Raw genomic sequence first — 17,129 nt, 5'->3', positions numbered from 1 at the left:
ATCAAGCACCAAAACTGCATGATGCACACATCCGGCAATTAAAACTGTCTGTGTGGAAACATAGCAAAAGTTTTGTTTGGTGTGTTGATGATTTACATAATTTAAAACACTATATTTACTTTAAACCTTTTACAAGAATACTTTGTCTTTATGCTCTATGTTGAGTTTGGTTTCACCAATAATATACATGCATTTGCATAAAGCATCCATATTTGTCCATGCCCATGTTGATTAAAGCATTAAAAACCTGAAAAGTTTTAATTTAAGGTACATTTAGAACAGATAAAATGTGATATTAGGTTGCGATTAATTGACAAATATCTGATTAATAAGTGATTGACAGCTTATACATACATTATATATATATATATATATATATATATATATATATATATATATATATATATATATATATATATATATAAATAAAATAAGGAAAGATAATAAAAAGCTCTGTGGTTAAATACATATCCAAAATACGACTGGATTATGCATTTAAATGAAATCTATGCTGAGAGGTTCTGCAGATTTTATTCTAAATTAAAGGACATGCATAATATTAGAGAATCTCTTGTTAAGACGGTGTATATTGTGCACAGAGCAGGTGACACTAGCAATGTTCTGCTTTAGTGTTTATGTTGAATTGTACATTGTGTATGCTGACTGTGAATGTGTATGGCCAATGAAAACAGATTAGATTATGAAAAACCAGTTTTGTACTATTGACCTTTCCTTGTGACAAGACATTTTCTTCTCAGGCTCCCATTTTCAACTACTGCAGTGATGCCATATGTCTTTTGCCACAGGGGGGCAGTAGAGGACAGATAACCTGTATTACCTCAGCTGTATTAGAGAAAAATTATTTATATTGAGTTTGAAGGAATAATAGCACAGGCATTTAGGCCGATATTTGGGTGGCTGAAAGTCTCTAAAGTATTTCTTATTGATGTATTTTTTATCATAGCAGGAACTAAAGAATCCGATATATTGTAAAATGTATTACCAAGTAGGTCACAAAGAGCTAAACTGACTGTTAGAGCTGCAATGAATGAGAAAAACCATATACAGGTGGTTGACAAATTAAAGAGAAAAAAACTAAAAAACATTGGCACTTATTTCTATGATGAAAGTTTTTATCCTGATGCGAGAGGTCTCTTTCAGGATAACTTTACCCCATCCACAGGGCAGAAACTGCTCAGCAAATCTCTCAAATGCCATTTGAGAGATTTGTAGAATGTGTACCAGTGTTCACTGTTCAATGTTTCTGTACCACACTTAATGATATATTTTCCTTTAATTTGTCACCCATCTGTATGAATTCTAACCTTATACACAACAAAGACTTAAGTCACCATCTATAGCACTTAAATTGTGATGCCCCACTGCACTTTGGGTATTATTTGTGCAGGCATTTTTGAGAGCTTTTTATATATTGTGTAGATTTATAAGTCATGTCTTGTTGACTGTGTTTACGCTAATAAAAATAGTTTTGGCTTCAAAGTTGTTATGGCGAACACTGAACAGTTCAGTGACACCACAATGGTCTACTGTATGTTTTAATAGTGTAACTCTTTTTGTTAGTTCAGTGTTTTGCTTGTAGTTTTACATACTGTATTATGTTTCAGCTGCTCAATAATAAAACTGCTATGCTCCACTGTTTGCATGTTTTGGTTGCATAGATATGATAAAACCATCATGTGCCAAATGTTTATCTAATGTTAAGTTAAGATTCAAAGACTGAATAAGTCTTTAATCCCAAATAAAGGTTCAAAACATTCTGCATCTTTGGTCACAGAGGATGCAGAACTTAAACATGGAATACTGAATGCAAGGAGACTTGACCCCAGGTGGGATGTCGGTTCATCACAGGTCAACATGTATAAACAGCAAAAAAAAAAAAAGAATCTGGAGGAACACCAATGCAATTACAGGAAAACAGGCTAAGGTTAAACATTTGCTTTTAAAATATATTTATTTCCATGACAGACAGAAAGCAAACAATTAGATGTATTATGAAAAAATAATCAAGCATGGCCATATTGCACAGGTATATAGCTGAAAAACTTACCTTATATAAATACACAGTATTAGTAATACACTAAATCGAAAGCATTCGTCAACATGAAAAAAAATCCATCTGCAACCGACATTTTTTATACGAATACATTAGAAAACAGACACAAGAACATTATTGGACACTGCCATTCCAGGGCAACTGCAAATGGTACATCTGGGATATTTAAGATGAGTCGTATCTCAGCCGTTCTTATATCTTCCACAAACTGAATACATACCAGGTGGCATTTAGAGCACCAGTCATAACCACATTCTTCTGAGTCTTTCTCCACACTAAAAAGCCCGGGGTTGCCAAGTCTTTACTGTGACAACTTGAAAAGGACAACTATTCCTCTTATTGAAAATCAAGCATCAAACAAAATCAGTTTGTTTCATGGAGTTGTGTTGCTCAGTCATTAGCCACAGCTTGTGAGTCCGCCTCCTGACTGGCAAAGCCGCTGTCCACTGTTGTGTCTGGAGGAAGAGGAAACCTGGTCAGTCCAGCAGCAACTATGTTAATTGTATTATGTACAGAAGTGGGAAATGGTCAATTGACAAATGTGATTTGGTTGTATTTCAAGACCAAATATCCTGGTCTGAGCATTATAGTAAGAAAGCTTCATACGTGTGTTCTGTTTGTCCTCACTGGCCTGCCTGGCTGTCAGGAGTGAGACTGCTTCTTTTAGGTCGAGAGCCTGCAGCGCATCCACAAGCATCTCTATTGGACCACCGCTTAACTGCCGCCACAAACATACAGGGCATGGTAAGCAGCAAATACACACAAACATATATTACCTTGTAGTGCTAAGTGGAATGAATAATATCAATTGTATTCTAAATACAATTTCTGTAGGCATTCGTGGTTTGTGCTTTTCATAATGTTGTAGCAGAAAATAGGGATATTCCCCATGATCAAATAAATGGTAGAGAAGAAACACAACACAAACAGATACAGGTTCTAAACACAACAGCTGTGTATCTCAAATCAAAATATGTATATGGAAATATTTTAAATGTTACTATTCTGGGGTTGGCTCTGTGCCTTCTGATCATTGAAATATTTTTCATAAAAATAATTTTTTGGTTAATGTGTTCTGTGATTTGTTTCATTTAAAATGCACATTTATATATATATATATATATATATATATATATATATATATATATATATATATATATATATATAAATAAAATTTATGTACCAAATGTAATTGCAAAACTTTAACATATAATGGTGAAAAAGTAGTGCTTTATTCACAACACACTGGAATGAGGTTTTAAAAACTTCGATCTCTCACCTGATAGTTTTCTAGAAGGTTCTGGCAAGGGGAAGGACTATCTTGGTACAAGTGTGTCAGTGTGAGCATGCCTAGTTTCTCTGCCAGCTCCTTCCATGGCACTTGACTTTTGTTGAGGATTCCACACAGCTTATTGACCGTTTCGTTGTCCAGAGTCTGGCTCGCTGCACAAACATTAATTGAATATAGGTTTTTTTTTTATAGGATGTTTGCTGTGTAAAAGGCTTTGTACAGAAAACAACTCAGAAGCTGCTTGAAAGTCACTTACCTTCATCTGTGCTCTTTTTTGACTTCTTTGAGGAAAGGTGACCCGGCTTGCGACCATCCAACAGATCTTTAACCTATATAAGACAGTGGTGTTAGAATGGCTTGCATGCTGCTATACATTGACGCACTCACATACACACTCAAAATAACTCTGTACTCTATGCTGCATATCTCACTTTCTGACAGTTGGCCAGGTCAAAAGGAGTGTGTCCAGCTGCTGGTCTCTTGCGCGGGTTGACTTGAGTTCTCTCAGATGATATTAACATTTCTTGTACGTGGTCGGCTATGTCTTTTTCAACTGCTCCTTCTCCATCGTCTTTCCCTTCACCTTGGTCTTCTTCATCAGAAGAGGAGGAGTATGAGAAGAGTGGCTCATCATTCTCCAGTTGTTTATCTGCACCTGAGGAGAAGAACATTGATTACATGCAAATGTGTAAACTGACATCCTTTTAAAACTTCAATGAATGGAGTCTGGGAGTCTTACCTGCTGCTATAAGCATGGAGCAGAGGGGGGGAGAGCCGAGACAGGCAGCCAGATGCAGTGGTGTGTTTCCTCCAAATGTACATGCATTAACATCAGCCTTCAGCTGCAAGAACAACCAGAAAACCATGAGTTCTGACAAATTACTTTATCTTAAATATTATCTGTTTTTTCGTATTTTTTTCGTATTCTCATCTAACTGTTTTTTTATTATTTTTACCAATTTGGTCATTGGCCAGGTCCAATTACTAGCTAGAACACTCCTATCAAACAATAGCTACCAATCAGGAAAAGTGAAAACAGGCCCATGGTTTCTATGATAAAAATGAATACAGAAAACACAGATTTAAACTCAGGGGCAAGGGCTTTTCTGTTGTGCAATTCTGGAGCCATATATCTTGTGAGCTTATTTTCTTCTATTTACAAGACAGCTAGGGTTATGTGAAAACTAGCACATGCCTTTCACCGCACTGCTGTTAATATAACATAATAACATGCTTTGTTAAGCTGCACTGCCTGTTAAGTATACATGAGCTAAGATGAAATTAGCTAGAGCTGCACCCATTAGCAGAGGATTGAGATAACCATTCCAATTAAAGAGTGGAGCCAGATTCTTGGGCCACAGACGGATGTATATTTTTGTTGGAAATTGTATATTTTGTTGGTCTTGTACCTCAGTGATGAGAACGCAGACCACTTTGAAAAGGTTCTCCTTAACAGCCAGGTGTAGGGCCGTGCAACCGCTCTTTTGTTCTGGCTTGTTGATCCTGGCACCGGCCTCAACCAGCACACGCAAGCAACGCTCGCCTCCTTTCCTCACAGCCAGGTGCAGGGGGTACATACCTGAGTGTCAGAGCAAAGGAGAAAATCCTCATTTAGAGAAAGATATTTTAGCACAGTGAGGTAATAACACCATTGTTATGTGCAGTCTCAAGCAATATATTAATTGTACATTTAATATGCTTAACACTTCTTGGCAATGGAGTAAAACTACCAGACCAACACATATCTGTACTTTTGTATAACAATTTGACAACACTTAAGCACATGCTGCTATTAAAAAACAAAGGTGACAGTTACTCCGTTTCATCTCATGGCTTTGCATTGAACCTTTGAAGCCATGTACCTACTGTTGGAATAATTCTTTAGGAAATGTGGGAACTCACCTGAGAAGTCGGCGGTGTTAAGCAGGTGATAATTGCGATCTCCTAGTACGTTTAGCAATGCTCTTAGTATGGCCTCATCTCCAGCTAGAGCAGCTAGATGCACTGCTGTCCGTCCATCCCTGTCCAGTAAGGTAGGGTCTGCACCTGCTCTTAGCAGGGTCTCCACCAACTTGGCCTGCTGGGTGATCACGGCCAAATGCAGTGGGGTCTGGGAAAGTCATTATATGTTAAATTTATGATGCATTAAAAGGTCACTCTAAGCTTTAAATTAAAGAAAATCATTCCAAGAGTTTAATTTGAATATAGCCAGTGTTTGAGAATGCTCAATGCATTATTTTGAGAATAAAAAAGTAGAGATTAAAAAAGTGTTTAAAAGGAGATTTAAAATATGTTCAAGACATTTTAATAGCCAATCATGCAAAATATTGTTTGTATGCTTTTATAATTTTGGTTCACCAGATGAGGAGGCTGTGGGAGTTTAGGTGCATTTTTCTGACTTGTATATTTATAGGATAAGGAGTTCCTTTTTTTGCTGTATAATGATATATAACAGTTCCAATCCACTTTCTGCTATCCACTGGTCAAATACAAATACTCAGTTATCTTCTTCACATGCAACAAACGTCTGTCATCTTTGACTTTTCAGACTCTGTTCTTTACTCAAAACTTGCATATACTTTATACTGAAGCATGTAGATATAATCTTCAATATTCTGACACTTATAGCCAGAAAAGTGTACAAAAATATTTGAAGGTGAGAAGAATGTGTTATTTACCTGGTTGAGGTGATTGAACTTGTTGATGAATTTCACTTCGTGAGTGTTTATGAACGTCTGAATAAGCTTTGTGGCCACTGCTGGCTGCTGGTGGATAATAGCCAAATGCAAGGGCCTGTAAAACACCAGAGCAAATTAGTTAGAAACTGTTCATGGTAAATCTGATGATCTTGCGTGCATTAACACTGTCAGTCTGTAGCTCTGCAAAAACTCCTTGAAGAAGAAGAATCTGAGATGTAATAGACTTACGTATCTCCGTTCTCATCCTGCACACCACAAAGGTGTCTCTGCATGTTCAGGAGGAAGCGAACATCCCCTGTGCTGCAGTAGTCCAACAGGGCCTTAGCACTGTGCTTGGTTACTGCAATGGCCCGCTTCTGTAGAACCAAGGCTGAAAACAAAGTATGACATGATGTGTTTTACACTGAAAACACTGAAAAACAGAGGCTTTTCCACTGAGCAAAAAAGGATATAGGTATTGATCTGCTACTAACCAATTCGTTGTTGTAAGGTGGCAGCCGTCTCTTGATGTTGCTGTTGCTCCTGGGCATTATCTGCCTGTGGAGCAGATCCTGCCATCTGTGCGCCTCCTGCAAATCCACCACAGCTGCCACCATAGAAACTCGACGGATCCAGATTATTATACTGAAATCCTTTAGAAATTAAATAGGATTAAATCATGTTTCAAAAATCTTTTTTTTTTTTTTTATCCCCCCCCCCCCCCCCCCAAATAAATTTTTTTCCAGAAAGCCACCAAAAAATATCAGTCACGGTGTGTTTCCATCAACAGTACTGTATCAGTATTCCTTGTCAGGTTTCTGCGGAAAAACCCTAATTAAGGTACTGCATCACATCCTCATTTCCTAAAAGAATCTGTTTTTGTCACTGTTTCTTCATTACAAGCTGGTAAAAGTACCCACACTTTTTGTTTCAGATGAAAGTGTAAGTCCACAGTTAATAAAATCTCTTACAAGAATGGGGTAAGAAAACATGTCTGCTTTAAATCACCTGCATATTTTACTAATCTGATGGAAAAATAAGATGGCACGGTAAGTAATATGGGAAAATATTAGCTAACAAATTAAAATCAGCTCCTTTAAATGTTCCTGTTGTTAAAAATGGCAGTCGGTGATGATACAAATATTATGGTTATGGAGAAAATGTGGTCAGTTAAAAAACAGGAGACCTTTATTTATATATATATAGTAAGACTTGTTTAGATCATAATATATAGCCCATGAGAGCAAAATGTATAGCTTACCTCCTCCCATTATTCCACCTCCACCTCCTCCAGGACCTCCAAAGCCCCCAGCTCCTCTACCCAGGCCACCTGCCCCACCCGGTGGCCCCCGCCAGTGGTCATAGGGTTGTGGTAGAGACTTCATCCTCTTCCGTTGAACTTCCTCTTTATCTGAGGAGACAATATTATTAAGTGTGTATGGACAATATGGTACAAATAATCTGACAAAGAGAAAAGAGTAATATAAGCTAAAATAATTAAATGGATGAAAAGAGTTTCAGTTATCTAGACTGACCTGGATATTGTGGGACATATGTAAATTGTTTGGGCTCGCTGCAGTCCCCACCCTTCTTCCTCTTGAGCTGCAGAAAGACAGTGACCGGCCGCTCGATCTCTTTGTGATATGGTGGAGTTTTAAAGACAATGGCATACTGAAAGAGGGTGGAGACAAAGAGTGTAAATAATAACATTCATCCAGTATAAATAACACTGGACTTTCCACCTGAATATTAAAAAAATACCTAAAAATCCAATTTAATCATAATGACTATGTGAATCCCTTTGACCAGGGTTGTCCAATCTTTTCCACAAAGGGCCGGTGTGGGTGCAGGTTTTTATTCCAATCAAGTCAGCATCAAATTCTGTCTGTTTAAATCTAACAACATAATTTAATGACTATCAGGTGTGGCCCTTGATTAGTTGGCATAAAAACCCACACCCACGCCAGGGCCTTTTTAAAAAAGATTGGACACCCCTGCCTTTGATGATTTTTAACACACCTGTTTGTGTACATCAGTGGGAGAGAAATCTCCATATGCTTCCCAGCCTCCCTCATCGTCCTCATAGAAACGAATCTCAATATCATCTGGAAACAGAAACATATCTGTCTCAACTGATCTTTTATCATATAACGTTGTGCACCAGAAAAAGAGCTTTTACCTTTCTGAACTTTGTCGCACAGCAGGAAGATCTCATCCCCTCCCAGCACCGAGCCACAAGTCTTGTCCATGCGTGAGATCTTGAGATTGGACGCATTGGGTGATTCTGGAAAAGGATGAGTCATTAAAACACTGAACTAATAACATCTCGATAACATCTAAGTGTAAGTTGAAAATAAGAAAACATACTGCTGTCGTAAATGGGGTTGGAGACGACTGGTTTCAAAGCTCTGGTGAATCCACCGTTGCTGTCCTTAAGGTAAGCAGTGAACTTTAGCCTCACTATGTTCAGGTCCATGCTCTTGCCCAGCTCTTTTGCTTCTCGCACAATAGCCTGCTCTTCTGTATCTGGATAATTCAAAGTCAGAGGTTCACCTTAAATGTGATTTCTCTTTTACTAATGTTCAGACAGGGTTGTTTAACTAAAGCTTCAAATCGGTGACTTCAAAGTAACCTTTGAGTTTATGTGGTGGATTTTTCTAAATGTCATAAATGGGTAACATGAAAACTTTGCATTTGTTCATGTGTTATGAGTCTCACATTTATTGCAATAATCAATAAATGGGACATCAACTTTAATAATTAATAAATTCAATTAATTAATACATTTAGAAATATTTAGGGGTAATATAAACCCACCTAGCTTTCTCCTAGCTAGAATATTTTGTTTCACCAATCTAGCTACCTTTTTTTCTGTTTTCAAATCTAGCTTTTTTTGCTGGATCAATATGTCAGGTTAATCAAGAGTGACAGGGTAAGACAGCGCAAGGAAAGAGGAAGAAGATGAGTCAAGTCCACAGCCGAGTGATCATGCTTGGCTAGCAAGCACAAAGGAAGTCTATCTCACCGCTAAAATGGTATCCAGACTGTTTCGCTCTTTTTCTTTCGTCCCTCAGTCTTTTTGTCAGAACATCCATTACTCCTCTTTTAGTGACATGCAGAATACCCAAATTGCTGAACCTGCAAAAAAAAAAAAAAAAAAAAGCGGAACACAGATGAGTACAGAGTTTACAACAAAATATAATCAAAACACAAAATGTAACTTGAAGAAAGTAGTAGCTCTGTGAGACATCTGACGTCTGATCAAAAGGTTGTGCGTTGAAATCCTTGAAAATGGCCCTTATCCCTCAACTGCTTAGTAGAAATAAGATAATTGTAAGTTGCTCTGAGCAAGATGTCTGCCAGATGCTGGAAATGTAAACTGGCAAAAGAACTTTTGTACTGACTGAATTTAGAGTGGAAGACATCTATAAATGCTTTTAACACTTATGGCAGTGGTACTGTGGAGTGTGATCAGCTTTAAGTGAAGCGTTTTCCTCGCAAGTGCACACTTACTGTGCTGTGAGGTCATTAGGACCCACATCTATGCTGCATGTTCCATTCTCGTTGCACTGTTTTCCGACAAGGCTGTGTGCATGTACACGAGGAGGTTCGGTGTGCGTCACGAGCTGCACCTCGACCCGAGCATGACCCACGTAGTTACATATCTGTACAAGGAGACATACAAATGCATAAGCATCCATGCCTGAGCAATACAATGCACCTATTCATTTATTTAGAAATATTTCAATATTTTTTCTACTGTACCTTTGAGCACAATTTAAGAACTAACAGAATATTATAAAAGCTACTTAGGTGTGTGTGCACAGCTCCTCACCTTAACAGTAGGATATGTCCTCCTGTTTCTCTCACTAGAAGCACCTGGCAGACCCCCATGAGATGGACCCTCACACTCGTAACGAAACCGGAAGCCTCTCTGATAACACATAGCACAAGACACGTTAGATGTCTGATAGTATGATTAAAAATGATCCTTAGGAGTCAAAATTCGAATTCATGGGAAATTCCCTTGAACATTGCTTTATATCACAAGACACATAATGTAAGAGTGTCACGTGGTTTACTGTCAGACTATCGTACACTTATTCATCTTCTGGTAATAAATCCAGACAAAAAATGCACATACAGTTAACTAAAAATAATAAATGACTTCCTTTCTAATGATATATGCACCAGGTAAAAGGCATGAAAAATCATAAAATATTTTTCTTTTTATATTTAACCATTCATTTTCTATTCCAAGTTTTCTTCTGACAGACTTTGTGAAATGATTTAACTCACATTTTGCTAGCAAATAAATACCTGAATAAATAAAAAATAATAATGAATAATTAGTTAATAATAATGAATTCATACAATGAATCTTGAGATAGTGACACTCAGATAAATGAATGTGTCTACTTACTTGTTTTGGCTCTTCGATTATCTGTAAGTATGGTCCATGAGCTGAAATGAACAGAGATTGGGTCATCACCACTGGCTGGCCATTAAAAATCATTTACAGAACCATCAAATACACTAGCATACACAGAGTCTAAATGAACTGAGGAGGTGTACTCACCTGTCTCGGGAACATAGGGTTCATTTTTAATCTCAAAGGAAGACATTAAATGAGGATAGGTGACGTCCATAACAAACTGTGTACAAAATTACAGAATTGATTATTCATTTATAAATGATTATGGTTTATTTATAAAATAAACCATAGGCTAGTGTTTCCCAGATGAAAAGCGTGTTCAATGCATGATATTGTAGTTAACCGTCAGCTAAAAAACATTTCTCTTAGCTAATGTTCAATGTTATGTTTTGTGCTATAGATTCTTTTGCTCATGTACAGTAAGCAATAGTGAGTAGGTGGGGATTTGCTGTAGCATGTAGTCATCAGTTAACGGGCTCAAAACAAGAGATCATCAAATACTGTACGGTACCAGAGTCAGTGACATTAGTTTTATAAATGAGTCTTTACTGTGGGGTGAAGTGAGCTAATGTATGCATACGTTTTAAACTGATATCTTTGGATTCCGTTATACTACTTAATCTGGAATGAAATATTAATCTCTAATTTATAGCCATGATTTAGTCACTTAGATTTAAGCATTAAGACATAATTGTTTATATGCAATCATCATACCCTTTGGAATACACCTGGATTAAGTGATGTTAAAGCTCACACAGTTTACATGTGAAACCCAGACAGCCATTGTGCATTCATTTGCCACATTCAGAGTAACACTAGCCTTTGGTTAAACAGTACAAGCTCATAGTAAAAATGAGTGCAATAAATAAATAAAGCCTTACCTCACTTTCAAACATCTTCATGCCGTACTGATTATCGTCCATGCTGTAATGTGAAAGAAGGGGAATCGAGGGTTAATCACACACTAGATTTCAAGCCTAAAATCTCCCTATACGTCAGAAAGAACCGTGATAAGTCATGCCTGTGATTCAGAGAATACTGCCTGAGTCTTTAGCACACTGCTCTGACTGTTCCTCTAAACTCCCTCCTGCCTTTCACCATTTTACTAATCCAGACTATGACACAAAAACGAAGAAAAAGACCATCAACATATAACGTACCTGACAAACAAAATTGAGAGAAGCCTTCAGGTTTAGCAAGGCTTCAAATGAGGTTGGTTTCACTTTCTAAAAGCAAAAATGCATATGCAGTGGTGTTTTTCTCCATTACTCCCTTTCTCTCTCTGCGTCTGTCTGTCTCTCTCGTCCCTCCCTCCCTTGCGTGCGTTACTTCCAGGAAGTAGCGCAGTGAACAAACATAGAGGAAAGCCCCAAGAATACCAGCTCAGTGTTGCCTCTGATGTCAGGAACTGAGACTCACGTACACAGGGCTGTATTATAGAGCTGATGTTGCCAGATTGGAATGAATTCTGTACGATTATGCTACCATTGTTTGTATAGTGAATACAAAATATCAGGTTGATTTGCCACGATTCAGGTGTTTGTAAATAGTTAACAACTATTTTTATGAATTGCAAACACTTGAAGCATCTGTTCTAATCAGGTGATAATGAAGTCTTAGTAAAAGTGTTGCAATGTTAAATCATTAAATGTCTATGAAAGGGTTTTTTTTCTCACTTGAATCCTCTTTTAATATCAATACTGTTTGTATTGTGAATGCTGCATTTAATAGTGCTAAAACAAAACAGATATTGCATACTTTTTTAAATTTTACATTAAAAATTTTTTCTCAATTCACTGGGGTTTGTTCGGTCACAGATTATTTTATGAAGAACCATAAAACAGAGCAATAAGGAAATTCTTATTTTGACAGTGTAGAAAACAGGATGTAAAGATTAATCTCTTATCATAAAGTACAAAATATTTTGTTCACACCTGATAAATGATCAAAATTCACATAGAGCAGTGTATGTTCCCTCAGTGTATACTATTTTTTTTCTGAACTTTCTGACATTTGGGTGGTTTTGGAACAATCGATTACTTAGAAATCATCAATGCTTCATGCGATCCTGCGCATCACTGCCTTTTACATTCCCAAACATCATTAGACTTGATTTCCCTAAATTTCCATATAGGGGATTTTGGTTAAACCTAAAGTCCTGAAACAAAAAAACGTGGTAATCGTGACTCGTTTAACAGGAAGCTTAGACAAAAAACTCCAATGAGGTGGAATCTATTCAAATGAATATCTTTCTAAGTCAAAGACTGTTCACTCTGTTGCAGTATTAGTCAGTTCCAATTCATATTTCTTGACATGAAACAGTATTAAGTCCAAACTGTATAGCCATGTCAATGGGACTGCCCCCCAGATTTTTGTCTCAGTTGTGTGTAGTACCAATTCTGGCTATTGTTTATGGCAATGTGATGCAACTGTGTGATGATTTAATTTCATATAATTACATAGAATCTATGCTTAAAATGCACCTTAAAAAGACTTAATACAGCTATATTAATCAAAACAAAGTTTTGGTGCTGAGGGCTGTCTGTGTGCAAAAATAAAAAGAAGCCAAGCAAGTAAGAGATCAGGTTTTTGCAAAATAAAAAATAATAATAAAATTGGAATTCATTACACGCACAAAAGTGCTCAATAAACTATAAAGCTCAGTACTGCACTGATGGTTTCCACCATAACAATTGCTCCAAATCAAATCAAATGTAATGTAATGGTATATACAATTTTTTAAATAATTTTCTGACCAGATGCTTCTCATTACTAAATGAATCATGTGCAATTTTAATGGTGAAACAAAACATACAGGCATATAAATCATTATCTTGCCTGTGAACTTGATGTTGAAATTCATTTCTGTCTGTACTTTATTGCATTCTAAACGACAGCAAGTGTTCCTGAACCTTCCACACAGATGCATCAAATTCAGCAGCACAGAGCTGGCCATGATATATACCAGAACATCCATGATGATTAGACAAATTTCTACAACAAATGTATTTGCTTATACACTTATCTTAGTTATCATATAATCTTTAATTGTGGAAAACGTTATATTTAGATTAGATTTCCATGCAAAACAACCACATGTGACTACGTTCCGTACGTCTATATAATTTATTACAACATAAATATTTAAGTTGCACATCTATTCTTGTTTGTTCATCAATTTTTCTTAAACCTTAATTATAGAGAAGGTAATATTCACAAAGCATGGCCTTTATTTGCAGGACGGTTGCCAGATTGTAACATATTCATGATAACCTGTAGTAGAACAGATCAACCTGGTTTGTAATCGATGTCAAATTTTCTGGTTACAGTGTTTATCAAGGGTCTGCAACTACAGTGAAAATCTATTCATGATTTTTTTTTTTATGCTAATTACAAAAACTGCATAATTCAAAAATTTTAACTGTAAATCGTTTGGGCTGATATAGTGTGTATTTAATGTTCAAGATTCTGCATTATTTTTAATGTAACTGATGATAGAGACCATATTAACTCCTCTGTATGAAAGTTCAGATTTTAACTCTTCCACTGAAGTGTGGCCATTTTTAGACAACACCTTTAATTGATCTGACCCAACCATGATCATTAGAATTTACTACACAAGTCCATGCAAAGAGATTGTACTTTTACCCGATTGTACAATTTGTATTAAAAATGTATAAAAATGTATTCGATTAGAAAAAAATGCTCTCAGACTTTATAGACCAGACTTCACAAATCTAAGCATGTTATCACTCTAAAGACGTGCATGTACAAGAGTAAAGCTGGTGTAATTAGACATGGGCCATACCTCAGAGCTGCAGCCATGTTGAGAACTGCTGTACAAATCCAAAATGAGCTATGGGAAAATCATACAAAAATGTTTTACACATTTGTCGCTTCCTGTGGATGTGATTCCCCCTCTTCCCCACAAATAAGTCAAAAAAGACCTGGTAGGTTAAGTCCAAGCAGTACAATGACATTGTCAGGGAATTTCCAGCCTCCCCACATCTACTATTGCAGCATGATGTGAACTGATTAACATTATGCTCTTCTTTATCAACCCCCAAAAAGAATTAAAAGAATAAATTGTAATTATCTAATGTAATCTAATAATTTTAAAGTGCCTTTTCTCACTAACATCCGGTCTTCTTCACAGAATCAATCATAAGTAAAATAAATGCTCCCTGGCAAAAAAAAAAAAAAAAAAAAAAAAAAAAAAAAAGATCCAATATGGCAAATATGATGATTTGAAATGATCTTAACATCAAATCACTGGTCAGAAAATTTGCAAGAATAACCAAATGCACTTCTAAATGCTCCTTTCAATGCAATGATAAAATCATGGTGACAACTGAAAAAAACAATCATGTGAAATGAACAAAGAAAAACGAATACGTATAACAGTTAAAAATGTGTTTTTTTGTTTCATTACTACAAGATTAGACATTAGTTGGTTATTTGCCACACCTAATAACCAGCTCTAAAATAGAACCAGGATTGAGCTACAGTGTTTGTTTAATTTTTACTCATTTCTTGACTGCTAGGACACTATTCAAAGCTTAATATTTTGCATTTGGCCCATTTTTCTGCTCATTATTTTTTAGTGTAGGTATGCAGATCCTGGCTCTAGGGCAAATCCTATCCACTAGTGTACTATGAAGTGAGACATTTTAATAGATGCATTAGAAATCTATATTTGCTATAGTAAAAAGCAATACAGGTAGCACAAATTACATAACTCAGAATGATTAAAACATTATAAATATAACAAACGTGTCGATGTTTGAGTATCTAAAGCTTCTGAAGACCATGTCAAATAAAATGCCACCCATGAGACCAGGTGTAAGTACAGTTTTCTCTGCTGAAAGTATACATACATACTAAAAGAACACATGTTTGTTAAAGTGATATTTAACACTCACCTGGACGCAGATAATAGTCGCAGTGATTCGATTAAACAGCTGAAATAATGTTTAGAAACCTCTCATAAGCCGCAGAAGGTCTCATTTTTTGGACTAGGTCATGAAAAGGAATCGATTCAATTGCGTTCAGACGCCATAGACGCTGGAAAGCCCCGGACTGTGAGGGGGAATTCCGAAACCACGTGACCTCGAGGCTAACATCCTATTGGCGCTGGTAAGACTCCTGATTTACATATGTTCCCAAACTTCCGCTCATGTGTCAAAATATTCAGGGTGAAGACTTGCGAAAGAGTCGAAATTAACGTGTCAGTAACCGTAATCCGAACAAAAAAAATTTCCTTCTGTATTTTTGACAACAAATAGAGAATATTTAAATATAAGGAAAAAAAAACAGGCCTTTTTTTATTTTGGTGCATGTAATGGCCAATCCTATTCAACCCAAATTGTTATACAGTATGGGTTATACAAGATAAAGCCCATTCCTTCATTAAATTCAATTAATAATATCATAATTCATATAAAGGACAACGGTTTAAAAAAAAAAAAAAAACACTATTTGTTAAATCTGTAATTTGCGTATCAGTACATTCAAACTGACCTCATCAGTCAATATCACAATGTCATTAAAAGGAATGAAAAATAATATTTATTTTTTTCACATACACTTAAAGTAAATTTAGATGATGCAACCTCATATTGAAATGAGGATTAATGTGTTCAGGGGTGATCGAATGTTGTGTGACACTAAATTGTGCATTTTTCATAAAGTATAATAGATGAATCATGAGATAAGTGGCGTATAGTGTTTTAGTGGCCTGGGGTAGACAAAATGTGTTGTTTATTAAATGTTTGTTTTGTGTACAAATCGATCTAAAACATGCATACGCATGATTATATGAAGAACGCTTTACCAATATTGAAAATGTGTTCGTTTACATACATATTTCTAAATGTAATATCACTTTTTCCTCAGCATAATTTCTCGCTGACTCCAGTATGCATGTACACAAACATAGGTCAATTTTATATAATTTCTATCAGCATTGGATTTCCTCAAGATTGTGTTCTGTGATCATTAAAGAACTTCACAGTTCATAAAAATAATTTTTCATACCATAACAACTGTTTTAGAAGTTTTTCTGCCGACCAAATGTTTTAAGTATATCAGTTTTGTACACTAAGAGGAAATTGTTTCTTTTTATAGCTTGTGACAGTCTCAGTTTCTAGAAGCAAAACTAAGGAAATGATGTTAAATTACAGGAAGTATCACACAAATCTTAATAGCATTTTTGTGTTTATACTAATAGAATACAAGTTTGTGGACACACTTATCTGGTTAAACTAGGTGTAATTTATCAAGGCTTCTTACTTTTTGTACTGTTTGCGTTGTTTGGGAAACATGATTTTGCTTAGTAAAGGATGGACTCACTGGAGCAAATGTTATCAAAGTTACAGCTTGCTCATCAGGGACAAATGCACACAATTCAGCTTAACTGTTGATTTGTGTAAAGCTGCTTTAAAACAATGTCTGTTGTGAAAAGCGCTATACAAATAAACTTGACTTGGAAAGATATCTACGCTTGCAGACTAACACAGGGTCATCTTAATAAATCATTAGATACATAACCAAACCACATATGCATAGACATTATAGTAGCACTTAAAATAAAGATCTAATAAGGATTTAAATGAATAAGGAAAAAAACATGGCAAGTTGATTTTCTAAAAA

At 36.0% G+C, this 17,129-nt stretch overlaps 1 protein-coding gene across 2 annotated transcripts; it reads right to left on the bottom strand.

Annotated features, from left to right (window-relative positions):
• Nucleotides 1-1,953: 1,953 nt before the first annotated feature.
• Nucleotides 1,954-15,644, bottom strand: nfkb2 (nuclear factor of kappa light polypeptide gene enhancer in B-cells 2 (p49/p100)). Of its 2 annotated transcripts, XM_083538486.1 has the most exons (24): nt 15,401-15,644; nt 14,287-14,334; nt 11,360-11,402; nt 10,623-10,698; nt 10,467-10,507; nt 9,879-9,977; nt 9,557-9,708; nt 9,069-9,181; nt 8,411-8,569; nt 8,223-8,327; nt 8,063-8,148; nt 7,579-7,714; nt 7,305-7,454; nt 6,538-6,696; nt 6,293-6,434; nt 6,044-6,158; nt 5,268-5,475; nt 4,775-4,944; nt 4,105-4,207; nt 3,797-4,020; nt 3,622-3,694; nt 3,354-3,517; nt 2,681-2,792; nt 1,954-2,529 (listed from the first exon to the last, which is right to left on the bottom strand). In XM_083538486.1, the coding sequence occupies exons 2-24, from the start codon at nt 14,301-14,303 to the stop codon at nt 2,465-2,467; spliced, it is 2,712 nt and encodes a 903-aa protein (XP_083394612.1). In that variant the 5' UTR covers nt 14,304-14,334; nt 15,401-15,644; the 3' UTR covers nt 1,954-2,464. The 2 variants fall into 2 exon arrangements, with proteins under 2 accessions (XP_083394612.1, XP_083394613.1); XM_083538487.1 differs by lacking the exons at nt 14,287-14,334; nt 15,401-15,644 and adding an exon at nt 11,639-11,866.
• Between the last annotated feature and the right edge of the window lie 1,485 nt (nt 15,645-17,129).

Source organism: Silurus aristotelis (assembly GCF_946808225.1).
Source record: "Silurus aristotelis genome assembly, chromosome: 4".
Classification (NCBI taxonomy): domain Eukaryota; kingdom Metazoa; phylum Chordata; class Actinopteri; order Siluriformes; family Siluridae; genus Silurus; species Silurus aristotelis.
This window is presented reverse-complemented; position numbering and strand designations above follow the sequence as displayed.

Coding starts and splice junctions, on each gene's coding strand:
- nfkb2 (XM_083538486.1), bottom strand. Junction 9,709..9,878: donor GGACATATCCTACTGTTAAG/GTGAGGAGCTGT, acceptor CTCCTTGTACAG/ATATGTAACTACGTGGGTCA. Junction 8,328..8,410: donor CAACCCCATTTACGACAGCA/GTATGTTTTCTT, acceptor ATCCTTTTCCAG/AATCACCCAATGCGTCCAAT.